The sequence below is a fragment of the Anas acuta genome, chromosome Z (genome assembly GCF_963932015.1).
Source record: "Anas acuta chromosome Z, bAnaAcu1.1, whole genome shotgun sequence".
In the NCBI taxonomy this organism is placed as follows: Eukaryota; Metazoa; Chordata; class Aves; order Anseriformes; family Anatidae; genus Anas; species Anas acuta.
The window spans coordinates 18,327,126-18,347,724 of NC_089017.1; the positions used below are offsets into that span (position 1 = coordinate 18,327,126).

Sequence of the window (20,599 nt, forward strand, 5' to 3'; positions counted from 1 at the left end):
AGTGTTTCCCTTACACCTGGTCACCTTGTGCCAAACTTATCAATGAACTTCTATTAGCCAGTCACTGTTCCAGTTCTCCAAGGCCACAAACAACATAACTATTTACCAAGCATTAACAGCTGAGTATATATATATAATTTGGGGGGGAGGGGGCAAGTTGCATTTTATTTCTCTTGATTTTTTTTTTCCAGTTAGCTGACTTAAGATCATTGAGCAGCACAGACTGTGAACAGTTGCACAAAACCTTAAGACTTTTCCTTAATTATAAATGATGTGAGGATTGTCTTTTACTTCCAGTTTGTGTGGTGCTCCCCAGAGCTTGTGGGGAGGGAGCATGACCCTGCTGGAAGGGAGGAGGGGAAGGAAAGGAGCAGTGGTGGTGTAGAAGTAGTCTGTTGCTGCTGTGAGAAGAGAAGTGGGAGGCTGCTGTGTGTGCTAGGGCAGGACAGAAGGGGAAAGCTGGGCAGGACTGCCCCACCAAATGCACTTAATACCTGACAAGAAGTGCCCAAAGCTTACAAAAGCTTGGCCACCTTCTTAAAAATGTTTTCAAAACGAGCTTCTCAAGCCATGGCAGATATTCAGTATTTTGCCATGGAGTGTATCACTGATTTGTGACAGCAGAGTGTAAGCAACATTTCCACCAGGACAGAAAATGTTGTAAACTTCTATTTTTGCAGCTTCTGGCTTTACCTTCCTTGTAGCAACTACGGGCAGCACGGCAACCCTCTCCTGTCAGCGTAAGATAATGCTACCAGAACACGTGATCTGGCACAGTCTATAGGCCAGAGCAGAACAATACTCTCACTTGTCTTCAGTAACTCTGGGGTGATATTAAAAATCTTGAGAGCTTTCTCAGATTTCAATTTATGGCATAAATTAAAGCAGTTCGGTGACTATTCTAATATACACTTTGCTGTCCCCAGATTACAGGGGCTGTTCTGGCAGCTATAATAGCTGTGTAGAAGCACTTTGGCTAAGCTCTGTTTTTTCCAGTCTTGTCTCATGCGGTAAGAGAAAGAAAAAGGAAGTGACAAAGATCTGCAGCATTGCTTTTCACCACCTGGCAATTTTCTTACACATTGCAAATTCCCAGTTAGGAAATTAAGCCAGTTATTCTGCTACAGGAATGACACTAAACCAGAGGCTGAATCTGACTGGAGGAGGGTTGGCTTTAACGTCTGGGGACTCAAGAATTACAAGTAAGTCCAGGTTTCAGAGGTACAGAAGCTGGTGTAGAGAACCTGGTGTACTACAGAGGAACTCTTCTATCTGGTTAGCTAAAGTTATTATGGGTAGGTTTAGGGAAGTATACATGTATGTGTATAATTTATTCAACCATTATTTTATTTTTTTTTTCCAGTGTGTGTGTGTGTGTTTCCTGCATATAGCTCATTTTTTTCTTATCACTAAATGAAGGTATAGACAAATATCTGGGTCAAATCCTCTCTCTAGAGACTGTTTTAATCCTCTTCCCCAACAAATTAATTTTTAGGCATTTTAAGGGCTTGATCAAAGTTCTGTCAAGAAACCACAGAGAACTATCAGCATGGTTACAACCAACTATCCTGTTTAAATATCTCATTCAAAGCAGAGAAAGACTGAGATCTGGAGCATTTTATAGAGCAATTTTTCCTTCCACTATCAATCTGATAATCCACAAGGTCATCATAACATTAAAAAACATTTCTATTTTTTTTTCATTTACCATCTGGGAATACTGGATAACTGGTCAGATCACAAGCCTGGAAAGGGCAGAATACTTTCATTCTCTTCCTAATTTCATTATCTATGTACTTGGTTAATTAGAGCACATCAATAACTAGTCTGTGCTCACATTTCTTCTACAAAATGAAGATGATATCTACTCTATAGTGATGCTGTGAGACTTTATTCATTATCAAAGCACTTAATCTGTTTTGATTCCACAATTGGATTAGCCCAGGGGACCCTGGGCTGCACAATCATGGGCAAGTAAGACTGGCATCTGCGTGTGCACAGGTGTATAGATATATATACAAAAATATGATACTGGCACATCAGATTAGGACCTATGTTATGATTACAGACATCTCAGGACAAAAAAAAAAAAAAAAAAGAAAAAGGAGAGCGTTTTAAAGGAGTGTTTTAAAAATGGTAAAGGCAATCAGGTTTAAAAGCCATTTAGGTCCTTAAAGATGAAGGAGTTCCCTAGGAGGATTTGCAAAAGCTTTCGGGCGCCTAACTCCTATGATCTGCTTTGGTTTCAGTGCCTTTGAAAGCCCGTCCACAAATCCCAATGTCAATGCCCCTTTCAAAGTCAAACACCCACACGGACTTGGCTGCGGACGACAGATCGCCCTTCGCAAGTGACAGCGGGCTGGCGAAGCCACCCCTGCACGCCTCCGAGAGCTGTTTCTTCTTCTTCTCCTAATTTTCCCTGCCTCGTTTCGCCCCGGAGGAGCAGCGGGGCGGGGGGCAGGCTGCCGTTGTGTGGAGCACCTGCCCCTAATTAACCCGCTGCCATCGCCCCTCCTCATCAGCGCAGCGCGGGTCCCGCTCCCTTGCCCTATATCCTTCCTCCCTCAGACCCTCCTCCTTTTCCCCTAAACCCCCAGACCCCCTCCCCAGCCCGGTCCCCGCCCCGTTACCTGCCCGAGCGCTGCTCCCGCCCCGCGCCGCCGGCTCCGCCCGGCTCCGCGCATCTCGGCACGGCACAGCACAGCACGGCTCGGTTGGGCTCGGCTCGGCACGGCCCCGCCTGCAGGCACCTCCCGCCGCCGCTCCACGGCCGCGGCTGGGCTCCGAGCCCCCCGGCCATGGCTGAGAAAGTTTCGGCGGCGGAGCGGCCGCGGGGCGCCGGCTCCTCTTGCTCCGGCTCCTCCTCCGGCTCCGAAACTCTCTCTGAGGAGGGGGAGCCCGGAGCCGGGCCGGCAGCGGGGCGGCGGCGGCCGGGAGAGGAGCCGGGGAGCCCCGGTGAAAGGGAGGAGGCCGCCGCCTCGCTGGAGGAGCGGGACGAGGAGGTGAGATGGGGATGGGGATGGGGAGCCGGGGTCGGCGGCGACCCCCCGCAGCCTCGCCCCGGGGCGCCCCGGTGTTTTCCGCTGGCCCCGATGCTCTGCCGCTGGGTGAAGCTTCTGGCTTTGGGGGTTTTGTTGTTGTCATTTTTATTTATTTATTTATTTATTTATTTATTTGGTCTGGCGGGGGTGTTCTGGGCTTTAAGCGGTGTCGCTGGTGCTAGCGGATCACCTTTCGGGTAGCGTCGCTCCGAAGCAAACTCTTCAGTATCGGGGGAGGCGATGGGCACGGCTCCCGAACTACGGTAATCCCCCTCGGGAGAGCTGGTGACAGGCGGTGGATTATGGAAGAGCTCCGTGGGTGATAGATCCGTGCGTGATACACGGATACGCGTGCTCTTCCCTTCCCTTCCCTCCTGGTTGAGCTGTGATACCTGCTAGCGGCACGCGTGGGGGGGAGCAAAACAAAACAAAAACCCCTGCGTGACGGTAAAATCATGCTTTTGTATCTGAGACGGCTTTTTATTATTCTCATCGCTAGTGTGGTTTGTATTCCTTGAAGGTATTTCTTTCCCTGACCCCTGAACCAAGCACGCTGTATTTTCCCTGACTGCTGCTTTACTTCGCCTCAGTTCAGTCGCTTGCATGCCTTAATGTACAGGCAGAGTTACCTTTTATTGCAGGCAACTTTTTGATCTCCTTTTAGGTGAGGTTTCTTTATTCCGTGCCTTTACATGGCTGTCTGCGCAAAGGCTTTTTGGGAGACCCTGGCATCTTTAAGGGGATGTCTGTGAAGCAGTGGCTGAAGTTATTTGCAGCTTGTTCAGCTGTGGTTGCTGAGAATGTTTCCTTCTATAGTAACAGCTTGTTTATGTAGCTACTGTTTTCTGCTTCACCCACTGGTGCGTCCTCTATTCAGTTAATGCACGGTGATTGGGATCCAAAAATACCTGTTTTTATTCCTTTCTTACTTCAAATGCTCAGTCTTGAATCATCTTCCTGGTCTAATACAACTACATGATCTCTTAAGGGGTGAAATTGGTTTACAGCGTGGTCCATCTCTGGTAGCAATAACAGAAGAATAAATGAGGGGATATACACATTTAATCTTTTCTTTCATAGCAACATGAACTTGCTTTATTTCCCGAACTGAGTAGAAGGTCTGTAGTTGATGTTACAATGGTGCTTACTGTTAGGTAATTAATATATGTTGCTTCTCTGCAGGTCCTCCACACGTAGGCTGGAGGTTGTGCTTACCACAGCTATGTGGTGTCTAGTTGGTTGGGTGCTCAGCTGGTAAGCCTGCAAAATATTGTGTAGGAACACACAAAGCTTGCCTGTTCAGTTAGCTGACCTCACAGTCACTGGCAGACCAGTTAGCTTCTGATTAAGGCTGGTTATTTTGGTGTGTGCTTTGGAGGTGAATTACAGGCAACTTCTGAGTTGAAAATATAGAAAAGTTAAGCCTCTTCCTCCCCCCCCCCCCCCCAAAGTCAACAATGAATTCATTGGAATTTGGAAACTCTGCAGGGGCCATCAGATACCTCATCTGTGGTTAGTAATTCTGGAAAAGACCAGTGTAAACTCACTTTAATGTAGTGGGGAAAGGTTATTTAGAATATACAACCTTCTCCCCTCTTCTTTATTCCTTGCTGCTAGATTGTTTCGTTATTTGAAAAACTGACCTTTTTTGTCTGTGTGTTTTGTGCTAGCCCTTCCATTTTGTGGAACCAGGGCTTGCAGCTGAATTCCTGTGTACCTGCAGAGCCACCTGACAAAGCAACCTGTATAATCATCATTTTTTTTTTCCTGTGCAAGGACACCAAAATGCATTAGAGTGCAGAAATGAACCAAGGCATAGTAACTTAAAACTGAGATATCATCTTTGTTACTTGCACACTGAAACCTGTAAGGCTAGTGGAGAAAGACAAGACTAAGGTCTGAAGTGAACATACAGATAATTTCAGACTTTGTGCTGCCTGCCAAAAGCAGACCAGTGAGAGAAGTTTCAGAAGATCCCATCTTCATATCTATGTTCCACTAATTAGTGTCAAAGAATGAAAATGTTGATGTTCCGTCTTCTCAGTTCTTTTGGTTCCAGTACTTGGTCATGCTCATCCAGGTTTCATTTCTCTCTTGCCCTGTCCTTGTTCCTTTGGCAGCTTGGCAGTGGTGAGCCTGTCACTGCTGTTCAGTGTCCATCAGACAGCTGTGAAACTGATTGTCCTGATACTTCCCTAGCTGCTACTTTAGTTGTCACTAAATTGTTTAGGGCTGTGACATAAAATTTATTTTTGAACTAAATGAGTAATTGGAAAGCATGCACGTTTTCCCAAACACCCCATGTGTTGTTCCAGTAGAGCTATTTATTCTCCTGTGACATTGTATATAATATTCTTGACAACTCTGATCTTGGCTCTTCCTAGACCTTTTCTTTAGACTAAACAACTTCAGTGGCTTTAATCTTTTCTTATAGAACGTGTTTCCAGACATCTGATCATTCTAATTGCTGTCTTGTGGACTTTTTCCAGCTGGTCACATCTGTCTTGAAGTGTGACATCAAAAAACAGGATGCCATACTCAAATTTAGGTCTTGCCAGAGCTGACTGGAACAGGAGGATTACTTCACATGTCTCTCAAGGGGTGTTATTGTATACAGCACAGGGTGCTCTTCTGCAGTTTGTAATGTGGTATGATTTTTATATCCTTTTCAGAAGATTTATATCAACATCTGTATTTTGCTAAAAACAATGTTTTGGCTCCTCTACTTCAGTGAAGGAAACTTAGTGCTGTCACTTAGAGTTGGGCTGCTTCTTTTATGTCTAGAAGTTCAACAGGACTGAAAGATTGATAACTGGTGTTCTAAGTATCACATCTGAAAGAGTTAATTCCTGGAGAGAAATGGGGCAAGGAGGTCAGGGTGGGAAGAGAAGATGCATTGGTTTTCTCCATCATCGTTATTTCATCTACTGTCCCATGGACTTCCCCTTAAAAAAAAAAAAAAGACAAGAACAAAAAAGAAGTGAAATAAAAGCAGTCTTTTCTCTCATTTCATATATACAAGAGCAAATGTTAGGTTAACAGATTATGGCCATTAGTTAATAAAGTGTTTTTGATGTCTTACTCTGAGATCTTAGACACACAAAAATGAAACCCAGCTTTAACTTTATGTTGGAAGACTTTGGTTCTGGAGCTTCAGTGCATTTGAATGCTGTGGAAAGCAAAAGCATGAAGTGCAAATTAATTCAAGCAAATAGTTTGCCTGTGCTCTTGTGACATGAGTGAGTGGCTATGTTGGCAGAAGCAGGCATGATGGAACTGCATGGTGAAAAGCACTCAAGACAAATTCAATGTTTGAGACGGCACACCAGATTGGGACTACAGGGAAAGGGATAAATGCAAAATGCCCCGGGATTTTCCCAGTTTCCTTTCTGCTGCGTTTCTAACTTTTGTACACTAGTCTTTCTTTTGGCAAAAATGTGACAGTGAACAGGAAGCTTGTTTTATGAGGCTTATTGAAACAAATGGTGCCAAATGTCACTGGCTGCATCAGTTGCTCTCATTCAAAATGCTTTATAGACTTTCAGTCAAGCATGGGATGTACTTTTTGTAGATAGTGGCTTCCAAATCTTAATGTTTACAGGGCATGTGAGAGCTCCCTTGGGTTAATCATATATATTAAAAAGAAGGTGAAGGCAAGCTATAGGTTCCTTGCCTACATCAGTAATCTCAAGGATCTGAAGTTTGTCTGAGTTGTCTTCTCCATTTCTGTTAGCTGATCTACTGAAACAGCCTGTCTTTCTGCAAACCTTGTCACACTAACAGGGAATACGCTTTGCTTACCATTGCGCAATAGTAACCTGGGGTGGATCAGTAGTTTTTCAGAGAATAATGTTTTGTCACATAGCACATCTGTTGTCATTGTCTGAAATGGTTCCAAAAGCTGCTGAACCTGCCAGCTTCTGCTGAATTACCATACTCTGGGTCCTCTTTTTTCATTATTTTGGATACTTTAGATGTTTTCTAAAAACAAAACTAAGAAACAAATAGGGGCAAATGTAGTATTGTTCTCAAATTTTAATTTTCTGTAAATTAAATTTTTGGTATTGAGAGGTGGCTGTCAAAATTGATGAGAGTTGGACCTGCATTTAAAAAGGTGAGCAACATGAAAAAACAAGACTTCTGATGGAAGAATGTCACTCACCATTGAAATGCATTGTTCCACATTTTCCTCCATGCTATCTAGTTCATGTGTGTCATGTATCAAAAAGATCTTCACTGTGCAGAGAGAAGTACAAAAGCTTTATCTGTTGTTGTTTATATAGAAGTACCTGAATCTCCTTGTTGTTCATAGTCCAATCTGTTGTGGCTTCAGGAGGACTGTATGGTAGGAATCTTTTTCTGGGAAGCTAAGATTCTGTTGTGAAAATATTCGTAGCAAGGTGGCGGGGCGGTGAAGAAAGTGTTGCACTGAAAGCTGCTCTTTCACACATCTGAGCTTAAGCATATGCCTGCTAGAGAGCTACAGTCCTTCCATGTTACAGATTGTCTGCCAGATCTTCACCCCAACAAAACTGTAATTTGGGGGAGGGGGAGAAATCAAAATGCATTGGGATATAGTAAGTGACAAGTGGTGGTAATGTGTGCATGTGCATCCATATGTAATGGAGATGGTTGCAATTCCATCACTGTTACTGCGACCCAGCTAGCAGTAATGTTTTTGTTGAATTTTTTTCCCCTCTTGCTTGTCCTGCCAAAGTACTAACTGTGGGACACACTTGAACAGTGTGGGAGATATCATAGGGACTTCTTTCAATTGTTTCAGACTTTCTTGTCTCTGACAGCGATGGATCATTCCCTGTTGTTGCACACCCTGAATGCTGCAGCTACCTAACGATGAATTGCCTAATTGCAAGAGTGTGATCTTTAGATCATACTAAGGAATGGTAATGCAGTCATAAAATGTATACTTCTGTGTTAATATGATTGCAGTGGGATTAACTAAAGACTCGTCTAGTCTAGTACAGGCTTCAGACTGTTTCTGTGTTATGTGAGGCAGAGAAACAACACTGCCTTTGTTTTTAGATATGCTTGTGGTAAGTTAGTTATAGAATTAAATACTTCTTGCCTAAAGTCTTTGTAGGGCTGTCTTCAACAGTCATGTAAAAAGACTTTTTCTTAAGCTTTTTTTTTTTTTTTTTGGTATGAGGAATACATTTCTCTTCTATCCAGAGTTTGAAGGAGACCATTAAGGTGCATGCTGATGTTGTGGTGGGTTGATTTTGGTTGGGTGCCGGCTCAGCTGGTCTCTGCTCTTCCACTCCTACTCAGAAGGACAAGGGAAAAATAAGATAGAAAAACTTGTGGGTTGAGTTGAGGATGGGGAGAATACTCACCAACTGCTATCATAGGCGTAAAAAGGTTTGGCTTGGATAAGACTATTTTAATATATATAACCTATTGCTAAGAGACTAGAGCAGCAAGAACTAAAAGCAAATGAAAGATAACTTCCCCCCCAACCTCTCTCTTCTACCTTTATCTCCTGAGTGGCACAGGGAGATGGGGATGCGATCAGGCCCTGGCACTTGGTCTCTTTGGTCATGGTCCCTCTCTGCCCCTGCTCCATGTGGGGTCCCTCCAACGAGATGCCATCCTTCCCAAAATGAGCCTGTGGGGGCTGCCCACACGCAGCAGCTCTTCAAGACCTGCTCCCACACAGCTCTGTCCCATGGGGTCCATCCATCCCCTAGGAGCAAACTGCTCCAGCACCGGTCCCCCACGGGTGGGCGGCAGCTCCCCCCAGACCCCCTGCTCCTGCGTGGGCTCCTCTCCATGGGCTGCAGCTCCGGCCCGGGGCCTGCTCCTGCGGGGGCTCTCCATGGGCCACAGCCTCCTCCAGGCCACATCCACCTGCTCCACCGGGGGCTCCTCCACCCATGGGGGGGCTGCAGCGTGGAGATCTGCTCCATGTGGGACCCCTGGGCTGCAGGGGGACAGCCTGCTCCACCAGGGGCCTCTCCCTGCACAGCCCGCAGGGGAACTGCTGCTGCCTGCCTGCAGCACCTCCTGCCCTCCTGCTACACTCACCTGGGGGGCTGTGCAGCTAGTTCTCTCACATTTTCTCACTTCTTCCTTTCACAAAACCTGCTTCATGGTGATTTTTTGCCTTTCTTCAATCTGTTCTCCCAGAGGCCCACCCAGTGTTGCTCCCTGGCTTGGCTCTGTCCAGCAGCGGGTCCCTTTTGGAGCTGGCTGGAGCTGGCTCTGCTCTGACATGGGGCTCTGTTCACTGCAGTCCCCTGCTACCAAACCCTTTCTATGTGAACCCAACACATATTTGCACCCTTACAGACACAGAAACATGCTGGGAAGTGGAGAGACTCATGGTTGTGGGTTTTATCTAACACAGCTGTGTTGTTGCCTGAGGTTCTAGATTATCTGTACGATAATAATATGTGCAGCTCCTTAGAGCAACTTTTCCAGACATCTGGTGTGTGTAAATAAGCCTATAACTAGAGCATCTTCTTTCTCACTTGGAATAAGTGAGAACTGAAGAAACCAGTTCATACATTGAATTGCGTATCTGTTTTCATGTGCCAAAACTGTTTGGGTACTTAAAATCCTCCTGAATTTGGTGGGTGAAGACCTGATAATTCCAGTGTTCTAAACAAAATTTGAATGCGTTCATAAAAGTGGGCCTCTTGTGCCTTTTAAATTTTACAAGCAAGGTAAAATAGTCCAGTCTGGTCTTAGTATTTCAGTATCCATAGTATCTGTATGTTACTATAACTGTGAAATCAAATGTGGAGAAACACCTTTCCAGTAAAGCTGCAGCTCTATACAAGGAGGAGGACTTCAGTACAGCATAGTTGCTGTCTTTGCTTTGATGGCATTTTGGCTAGATGTAAGCTGCTTTGAACTGAATGTCAGGCAATGCAACAGCATAGTGCTACTTTTGTACTGTGAGGAAGCTCCGTATGATGGGGCTGCACTGCTGGCAGTAACAGCTTGTGTAAAGTTGTGTTTACACAAAGGGATGAAAGAGTCCTAAGTCTTGAGGCAGAAAGTATGAGGGCTGTCAAGTGCAGCATAAATGAGAAGACACTTGAGCTAGTAAGCTGAGCAGCTAGATAGCCTTTTGCTGTGGGAATCTGTGTGATGAGGTCCCTTTCCTCTTGGTTTTGTTGCATGTTGTGTTCCTACCCTCCTGCCACCAATGCAAAGGTGCCGTCTCAAACACTGCCATGCTGAAGCATCAATGCATATCAATTTACAATGTTTATTACCATGCTGTTTGTGTTATACTGTGCTGGCAAACATTAACAGCAATACTCTTCTGTGCAAGGCAAGAGAAAAAGATGCTTGCTGCTAAAATAAGGGTAAATATCTGAAATGCAGAATTCAGAGACTTGAAGAGGTGTGATGTATGTAAGAAAACTAGGAATGCAAATGAAGGAAGGTAAATAAAGCTTCCTTACTCAGAAGTTCTGACACCAGATGAAATTTTTCCCCTTATAGTCAATCCCTTGAAGTAGATGCCTGTTAAGAATTTGGGAGGTAGGCTCCGTCCATTTGCCTGCTCAGATACTGTGCTGGGAAATGACATGTTCAGTCTCTGCTGAACCTCTTTAAGTTGTTATGTGGGCTTCAAGTAACCGACAGGCCAACCCCACAAATTTTTGTAATCTTGTGCTTCAGCCTTAAGATCTGTTTTTGAGTTCTTCTCTTGCAGCTGTGGACTTCAAAATTTTTTGAAACAAGTCATAGTTGTGTATTATTGTGGCTTTGAGATATATGACAGAGACTTGTGCTTAAAACTGAAGTGCTGGTAGCTCTGTGTGAAGTGATTGGGGGGGTGGGAGAGAAAGCAGATGTAGGTACTTAAGGACAAGCTAGCTGAGAAGCTGAAAATAAATGTTGATGAATGGTAGCAAACTCCACTTGGATATCAAGCCAGGAAACAGTCTTCACTTCTGTTTCGCAGATCTAGGTAATCTTACTGATCCTCTCACAGCTGGGAGGGATGCTCTGGTCATATTTCCTGGCTGAAAGACTATCCTACTCCAGCCAGGGAAACAGTAGGATGAGCATCTTGCCCTGCTCTACAAATATAACTAAATTGATGAGTTTGGTCCGTCCGAAGATGACTTGCAAGTACGTCAGGGGTTAAGTGTTCTGTTGTATAGTCTGCTAGTCCTTGTCACTACCTTTCTTTACTGAATGTTTTAGGTTTCGTGTGAGAACGTGGGATGAACACATTTCTTCCCCCCCCCCCCCCCCCCCCCCCCCCCGTTTTTTCCCCATAACTGATATCACCTACAGTCTTGAACTGGTAAATGAGATTTTTTTTTCTTAAGATTTTCAACCAGCTCAGCAAGTGACTGTCAGAGGAAGAAAAAAAAGCCACATGCAGGCAACACAAAGCTCTTCCAAAATGATTAAATGGGGATGAAAGTAACAGATTATAGGATGGCAGCCTGTATGGCCAAGTGAGAAAGATGAATTCCCTGTTGCCTGGCAGAGAGACTTATTGTATTAGAGGTGTTTTGCAGAGTTGCATTTTAACAACAGCGTGTATCTCAATATATTATTCTTATTTTTATCTTTTTAATTCCTAGAGGGTAGTGCTTACATACTGAGCCACAAACTTTTTGCGGGGCCATAGTGACATTCTGGTGGGACTGCATAATTAATTGTACCTGGACTATTAATGATCTATTGTTTTTATTCCTCAGGGTTGCTGGGCTATTAGAGCTGTGGGTGAATGGAGCAGATGAACTACTGCACTAAACTGTTAATTTGATTTTCATTGTTACCTCAGGAAACTTTTACTATAATGTGATAATGTTGTAGCTATGGCTCAGTGGATGCTTTTATTTTAAGGATGTTATTCAGACTACATAACAGAAATGTCTTAGATGCTGTTCATGCTGCATTTCAGATTTTGTGCATAGTACATGACAGTGAAGGGCAGGAGGAAATGTGCCTGATATATGATGTTCTGGGCTAGCTAAAAGAATAGGTTGTTTACAAAAAGTCACGGGAAAGCCTGGAGCTCAATTGGGTCTTTATATTCTTGATAAGCACACAGGGTAAAGTAAACCTTCTGGATATGTTTTAACCTGTTATCTATGGTTTCTTTGTTCAAATACTGTTGTATTTGTGGAGTAGTGGCAATAATGTGTTACACCACTGGAGGACATATTCTACACTTAAAGCTGCCATCGATTGATTTGAAGCAGATCTGCAGTAAGCAGGGTACTGTTTTGAATATACTCTCCTTGCTTATGTAAAAAAAAAGTCTAAATTACAGACTGAGTAGTTGAAACTGCAAGGAGGTAAACTTGCGCATATCACATGTTGGTCACTGGAGAACAGTGATGGTCACTGAATTTGTGGCTAGATCTTGAGTTGCTGACTCTGAGTTGGAATTACAGCTTGTGCTCAGTTGCACTGAATTCTGCTGAGAGAGCATATATCCTTGAACAAAGTATGCATTTAGGTAGTTGTTTCATACCGACTCTTCTAAGAAAGAAGATGTGGGTTGAAGAATATCCACAGTGGTTTACAATGCTATCACTCTCTGCTAAGTAAGTATTACCTTTCATCCTGGCTGCTGTTTTTGTCATCTCCTGGTTTGCTTACATCCCAACTCAGATGTTTAGGTCTCATTGGGGTAATGATTAATGGCTGGGGATTGAAGCAGCTGAAGCTAAGGCTTACACACAGACAGCTTTGGTCATGCTGTTAAAGTAGAAGAGCTACATGTAGGGTAAGGCTGTGAAGTTTGACATATGAATGAAGGAAGTGAGAGGTTCAGTTAAGGTATAATGACCTACACTAAGGAAAAACCTCCACAGTTTTCAACAACTCATACTTCGAAGCATGTAGCTATTAGTGTTGTGTTAAGAGGGCCATTAGACACAAAACGAAGAAATAAGTATGTTGAAAATATACAAAAACTAAAAGCCATACCGTCAGGCACTTCAGGTATAAACTTGTTGGAGGGTGAGGAAAAGGCGTACCTGTGAACTTTGGTATGTCAGTAACCACTCAGACAGCTGGGAGGCGTGAGCACCATCTTACCTCATCCCTATGCTACCCATGGGAGCAGCTGTGCCAGGAGCTGTGGCAATGTACTTTGTACACAGCAGAGGAATAGCCTTCTCTGTGCCCTAGTGACTTACAAGCAAGCAGGGACAGGTTTTGTAGCTGTAGGAGCTAAGGTGCTTTCATTCCAGGTCTGTTTTCCCAATGTGACACTTATACATAGTGTTTTTTGGCATGGGAATTTTATTAAGTAAATTGCAGAAACTGCAGATGACAAATGTAGATGCATTAAGTCACAGATCTGTCATTAGAAAATACAGATAGAGTTGGAATTAGCAAACTGAAGATCTCTGAGGACCTGGGCTCTAACCCAGGTTAAGTAAGGAACATTTTTCAAAGCACGTGTGTTAGTGTCTTGCCTGTAGCTAGCTGCAGTTACTGAAGTCTTGGATGCTATTTGAATTTCTTTTAAAAACAAACAACTGCTATTGTTATAAACAAATGACTTCAATGGTGGTGTTCTCCCTCTAATTACATCAGTGCTTTTACTTTAATTCTTTGCATATGGGAGCTTTAATTGATTGTGTTGCAGAGAAGTTCTTTTGATGCTAAAACTTCTTGTGCTCAGCTGGAAAATGGATGCTATGGTTGTCTGGTGATGAGCCTTATGTGAAAAAAGAAGGGTAGAAATCCTCTTCCTACAAAACAGCAGAAAGTCTTCCTCATCCATGTAAGCAAGTAGTGTGGTGCATGGGGAAAATATCTGAGGACTGAAACAGCCAGTGCTGGGGACTGTATTGACACTGGGGGAACTGACCTCAGACCAGCTCTTGTCTGATCCCATGGGCTGATGTGCTGACATGCTGCCAGTTGTGCAGGAATTGGGGATGCTTCAGGGCTTGTCAAAAGGGTGGTGGGGGCCTCACTGACTTGTTTAGAGTCTGCTGAGCTTTATGCAAGTGTTGAATCATGAGTTGTTTTTTTCTGGATGAGCTTAAGTTGAATGTGTCTGCAAGTGCTGCAGTTACAGCTTTGGTTAACTGTAAACATAAAATCATTTCACTTGAAATCTCTGGATGGGTGTGGTGTCTTTCATTACTTGTTAATCCCTCTGTCTTCATTGATTATTATTGAGGTAATGTGCTTTCATGAGAAAATAAACAGGTGGTTGGTGTGTTAATCCTTTCTGTTTAGATTTGAGTTTGATAAACCACCTTCTAGATGCCCTGCATGTCGAAGGCTGTGATTTTTGTCTGCCTGGATTTTTAGAACAGGAACTTCCTTCCTACACACAGCAGCTTCCTTGGCAACTTCGTCCCTGTGTTTAGGTATAGTCACTTCTAAACAGATTTGCCCATCTCCTAGGAGACAGAGCAATACCATTACACATGCTATTAATCCTTAAAGATGTTATACATACATAAGTAAACATGGAGGAATTATGTTGTCTGCCTTGTACTGCAAGGGATGTGGGCAAGAAGAATGTCTTGGCCTGTATCAGTCTCTGGTGGTACTGCTAACAGATGCCTCCTGCAGTGTGTTTTTGGTAATTGTGCTGTGTTTGTACTTGTACAGATAGCATCCAAATAAAGCCAGTTAAGCTGCTTAAATAAACCTGTGGGCAAAATGTGTTCTCCTAACAATAGATATTTTTTTTACTGTAAATATAAAGCTAGGTCACAGGCTTAAGGACTGGAACCACTACAGTTCTAGTGCGTTTGTGTGTGTAGAATATTTGCTCTGTAGCAGGCTGGTGATACTTGCATATCAGAAACCTTCAGAAGAAGCTTGAATTTGTTTTTGATATGATGGAGTGAATATTGACAGAAGGTATATGTAGAATACATAGCTGTTCTTATTTACTTGAATGTTAGGACAGTTCTAACTCTTCTTCCTGCAAGATTTTTATAAATATAAATATACCTTTAAAGGTCCAATTAATGCAGTGAAAGTGTGGGGGAGAATTACCTTTGAAAGCATTTTTCTACAGACATAGCTCTTAAATTCAGTAATTCTGGTGACTATGCATGTGTGGGTGATGTGGAAGAAAGCCTTCTGAAGCCACTGAGACACGTCCTATATATTGCTGAGTGCTTCAGTGCTGTGCAGGGATGTCTTAAGTTGTAGCACAGCACAACTAAACACAAAGGCCCATAAAGGTCTGATTATAAAAGCTGCTCCATCAAAATTCTCACTTTCTGTTTTACTGTGTTGTACTCATCATACATCAGTCAAGCACTCTTATGCACTGGTGATTATCCCTTAAGTGCTTTTATGTGGATGAACAGAAATGATTTGTAAGCCTGTGTAAAATGTCATAAGGCAAAAACTGTACTGGACACATGTACCACAGCTGAGTCAGATCTTCATTACACGAGTCTTGGATGTGGTTACACACAGCTGCAGCACTGGTGTTTTAAGGATCTGTTGAATCTGTCTGAAGTTGTCAAAAGAATTCAAGTTCTGTTTTCCCTCTCAGCTTATCCACCAATGCCGCTGTCTTGTGCCATTAGTGACTAAAAGCTTGGCTTTGCAGAGTCTGGTCTGGATGGCTCCAGGTCAAGTTTGCTGAGAGAAGAGAAGGCTCCAGGGAAACCTTAGAGCAGCCTTCCAGTACCGAAAGGGGGCCTGCAAGAAAGCTGGGGAGGGACTCTTAGTCAGGGAGTGGAGTGATAGGACAAGGGGAAATGGCTTAAACTAAAAGAAAAGAGATTTAAAGCAGATATTTGGAAGAAATTCTCCGCTCAGAGGGTGGTGAGGCCCTGGCACAGGCTGCCCAGAGAAGCTGTGGATGCCCCATCCCTGGAGGTGCTCAAGGCCAGGCTGGATGGGGCTTTGGGCAACCTGGTCTGGTGGGAGGTGTCCGTGCCCAAGGCGGGGGGGTGGATCTGGGTGGTCTTTAAGGTTCCTTCCAACCCAAACCAGTCTTCTTCTGTGAATCACGGAGGTGTTTATTTGTGGAAGAACTCTGATTGACTTCTTGCAGCAGTATTTTAGATGGTTACTGAACCTATGTGCAAAATGTGTTTCCTTTTTTTTTTTTTTCCATGAAGTCCTTAAATATATATAGGGAAGTGCATACTGGTGCTGCTGACTTCTGTAGAAGTGACTGTGAGTTCAGGTCGGGAGCGTTACCAGCTGTCTATGTGGAGCTGCAGTGTGTGTGCATCAGTTAGTTATCTCAAAAGCAGCAGCATTCATTTGAACACGGGAAGTGCAAATAATTTACATTTCAACTGTGTGCCTCCAAAGCGAACTTACTTTTGGGAAGGGAAGACTATTTGTTTTTTATTTTGGGGAAAAGATAAAATAAGTCTACTGATAAGATGGAATACTTAAATAAAGAGAGGGCTTGGAAAAATTGGATTATCTGACATGATCGACTCTCCTAGTTGCTACTGTAACCTCAGTGGTGCTGGTATGTTTACCTGGGTAGAAGTATAGCTTTTTCCACTGAGAGGTTACAGGACTGACTAGATTAGTAAGTGGATTCAGTTGAGAAGTCTTTAGAAATCAAATCAGCATGCACGCTGTGCAACATACAACACACTTCATTTCAACAAATATTGTAAAAATATGTAGAATTTGTCAAAGGTGGATGTTGTAAGTATCTTAAGAGTAAGAGTTTTGGGCCTAGGAAAGGTTAATAAGGTAGAAGTTGAGGGCTTGTCTGTTCTGATGCCGGATTTTCCAGACCTCTAATTACTAAGCCTTGCCATTTTGAAAGTGTTTGGCAATCCTAAATCAATCTGTCTGCTAAATGAACAGTTGCATGTACATTTAGGATTTGCCTTGTAGGGAGGCGAGGGGGCTGGTGCACTGCTTTTTTTTTTTGACTGAAAATTCCAAGCCTATTTGGATTAAGGCTTTTTTTGCCCCCCCCAACAGGTGGTATCGCAGGAAAGATGCTAGAAAGGTACTGTTTTTTCTGTTGTTACAGACTATAAAAGGTGTTTCCTGGGCGAGGGAAGGTGATGAGTTAGGAAGATGGCTGTGCTGTTCAGCTAGGGGCCTGCAGTGTCCTGGGGCACACAGGCCTGTGGTGGCCTAATGTGGTGGCTTGGTTCCCCGATCGCATGCTATGATGGATTAATGCAGCCATGGACCTGCAGCTGCCATTTGCTGCCTTCACTTTGTTCCTTGGCCTGTGCCTAGCTTCAGCCTCCAGCATTTGCTAGAGTGGCTGATTTACCTGCTGCATAAGGGCCCTGGTGTGGGTGTAAGACTATACAGAATTGTTTTTGTGGAGATGACTTTTTTGCTCCACTGTGTTTTCAGTTTATTTTCCCCCAGACTTGTTGACACCGCTTTTCCCTTCAGTGGGTGGTGGTTCTTGCCTGAGTTCAGCCACCATCGTGTGCTGCTTTAGTAAAATCATGCAAGCTTTTTCTGAGCAGTGAAAGTCTTGTAAGAATGCTTCTGTTCCAGAGACATGTTTTCAGGTTGGATGCTAAAAAAGCTGGATTCCTTTGTTTACGAGATACAACGTAAAAAAGAGACTTTACAGGCAAAGTAGGAGGCAGTCTGGCTACTCAAGCACAGAGAGGAAAAATAATAGTTTTATTTGTGTTGGCCCAATTTGATGATTTCGGTAGTAGCAGGAATTACTGCTACTACTTTATCTGCAACGTCAGTAGCAAGTTCTTGCCTACATACCCATAAGACAGATCTTTCAGCAGAAAAAAAACTGGAGCTGGCAGACATTTTGCGTTCAGCCTGTTTAAAGCTGTCTGTGTGTTGTCTGTGAAAAATAGAGCATGGCAGTCTGAAATGGGCTGGGGTTTCTGGAGATGCATTTCAACCCAACAGCTGAACTGAAGATTTTTCCAGGAACATCTTCTGTGTTGCAGGGTGAACACCTGTAAAAAAAAAAAAAAGCCAACCAACAAAAAACTACCTGGAATAGAACTCTCTAATCCATATACTTCTGATGAAATACACCAAGTTGTCTCTTGCTTCACACAAACAGGAATTTCTAAGAACTGATGAACACACAAAGTCATTAAATCTTGGGAGAGGTTCCTACCCTATCATTACCTAAGAGAGATGAGTTGCAGCATTGTGGATTCATCTTGATAATGAGGCTGCTTTACTCAAGACATTGTGATCCAGATTGTCTACCCTTGGTGAGATAATGATTGACAAGAAAATTGAAGATGACACCATGTTTCCAGAGTAGAGGTGGTGGCTAGATTCAGAAAAACAAATGGGAAAGGAATTTAGTCTTATCTCCTATAATGTCTTCACAACAAACTGGTTGTGAACGTGGCTTAGAAGTTCAAGTTCAGGCTATGAAGTATTTATGAATGCATGTGAAAATCCTGAAGCTTGGAAGCCTCATTAAGTTCTGCGTAGCATCCCCATCTCTCTGTTGAAGATTCTTGCTGTTTGTGTCCTGGTACATAGGACATCTGACCCATGCAGAGGCTGATGAACTTGGGAAGCTGTGTTGCTAGCAGATATAATCAACCCCCTGGTAACAATGGTGATGGTCCTAGTGCCCAGTAGTTCTGGCCTTAGAGATGGTACAGTCCCTAAGTCATAATTGACTTCTTGCATGCGTGTGTTGGGACAGTGGTGTGATAAACATACAGGAACCCTGGCCTACTTTTCACTGACTTCCAGGATAACATTCCAAATGAAGGCAAAAATAGATTACCTGTAACCTCCTACTGATGTTGTTCATCACAGCCTGTTACAGATACAGGGGTAGATGAAAAGACTCAGCCCTGTGTGCCCCTATGAAGAGATTTATGCTGATAAGATTTTAAAGTCATAATTACTTTCCTTTTTATATTGTGGGATAGCAGGGTCAAGAAAACAAGGTTAGAATCCAGCAATTGGGATTTTTTTTCTAGACGAATGTTAGCAAAATAACTTCTTTAATATTTGTCTAGCTTAATTGGAATGCCATAGAAAATTATATGATCTGCTATTCTTAGTTTTCCATGTCTGTTTTGATGATACAGTACATTAGACTGCTATTAAATATTCTAAGCCATTGTACTTGTTGTCATATTGCATCTGCCTATGAAGAATTTGTTTGATCATTAAGTCACTGGGGGGAAAGGATACAGCTCTGTGCACTTTTTTTTTTTGAAGTAGGTAATTCTGAAGCTGAAGTGTTTCTAGGTATGATGCTAGTGGCAGGCTTCTCAAACATAGCAGTGACAGCATTAAAATATTCTTCTTTTAAAGCCCCAAGAGCAGGCATCAGCAAGACTTCAGTCTCACACCTTTAATTATCTGTTCCAACCTTGCATTTCCTCAAATGCAAGAAACTCAGCATTTTTTCCCCCCCCCCTCACAGTGTCACGCTGTTGCACATTATATTGCTGTAAAGTTAAAACTTGATGAAAATGTTGGTAGATAGTTTAGTTGAAGAGAAAGTACTTGGAAAAGATGTGTGTTTTTGGGCAGGCTTTGGGCACTGAGGAAAGGTTTGGCCCGGAATCTGCAGTGTAGGTAAAATAATCCTGCTGCTGTGTAACCAAATGGAAGTGAGCTGGATCGCCTGTGCGATGGATTACACCATATGAACAAAGGCAGGTGGCCTGGGAGCTCATGCTAACAGCAAATATTTAAACTATATTTTTAAGATGTGCAAATTTTGAGAGATGTGTAACACTTGAAAATTGGCTTCTCTTGATCCGACATGTTGAAGTTCATGCTTTGTTGGTCTCTCCGCAGCAGTGCGTGACATCAGAAATGTCATGACCACTCTGCTAGCACATTTATCTTCTTCTGTTAGAAGGGAAAAAAAAAGGTAATTCTTGTGGTGTGGCCACATAAATGAGCTCCCTTTCTTCCTGATTAATGTCAAGAGGTAAATGGGCTATCCTCTTTCTCTTTGCATTGCATATGAACTCTTAATGATCTGTTAGCTATTACAGTGTTAGAATTAACGATGAAATATATGTATTGCACGGAAGCCTGGTAGTGGATGTTAAGAAACTCATTCTGTTGTATATGGAAAACTAATCCACAAATAAATAGAAAAGCATATATATTCAAAGTTAGACTAGAAGGTTGTTTCCCTAGTGTTGAAGTACCATGCTCTTGATGGATATTGTGATCTTTTTCCCTTTGTTCAGTGGTTAAAAATCATGATGCGTGTTTATCACTCAAATGTTGGGACACTTAAGAGGGGGCAGAAGGCAAATGGAAAAACAGCATTGCTGTTAAGAAAAACTTACTGAGACCTCAGTACTGTAAGAGTGAGTGTGCAAGAACCAGCAGAAGGAACGTAAAAACTTGCTTTCGTGAAATAGTGTGTCTTGGTCATCTTAGTGACTTCCTTCTCTTTCAGCCCTACTATTTCCACTGATATATCTGTACTTCACTGGTCTCATAGCTGCACAAGAGCAGTAAAATGTTTCCTGCAGTTTTCTGCACCTTTTTTTTATGAATGCACTGAGGCTCGTTTCATCAAGAGTTTCTGATGACACTGGTAGTTCAGGAAACACTGCTGTCATCTCCAAAAGATGTTGGCGGTATTTCTATGCTTTCTTGTTTTATGCCTCTTAATAAGCCAGTTTCCATTACATGTT

The 20,599-nt window shown here is 43.0% G+C and overlaps 1 protein-coding gene across 4 annotated transcripts in view; it reads left to right on the top strand.

The window, feature by feature from the left end:
- Positions 1-2,585: 2,585 nt before the first annotated feature.
- Positions 2,586-20,599, top strand: part of MAST4 (microtubule associated serine/threonine kinase family member 4) — a 293,772-nt gene continuing 275,758 nt past the window's right edge. For 3 of the 4 annotated variants that reach the window (XM_068665969.1, XM_068665971.1, XM_068665970.1), the window contains exon 1: positions 2,586-3,002. In XM_068665969.1, the coding sequence (XP_068522070.1) occupies positions 2,799-3,002 (204 nt within the window). In that variant the 5' untranslated portion in view covers positions 2,586-2,798. The remainder of the gene's footprint in view (positions 3,003-20,599) is intronic. The other variant, XM_068665972.1, reaches the window with a different exon arrangement.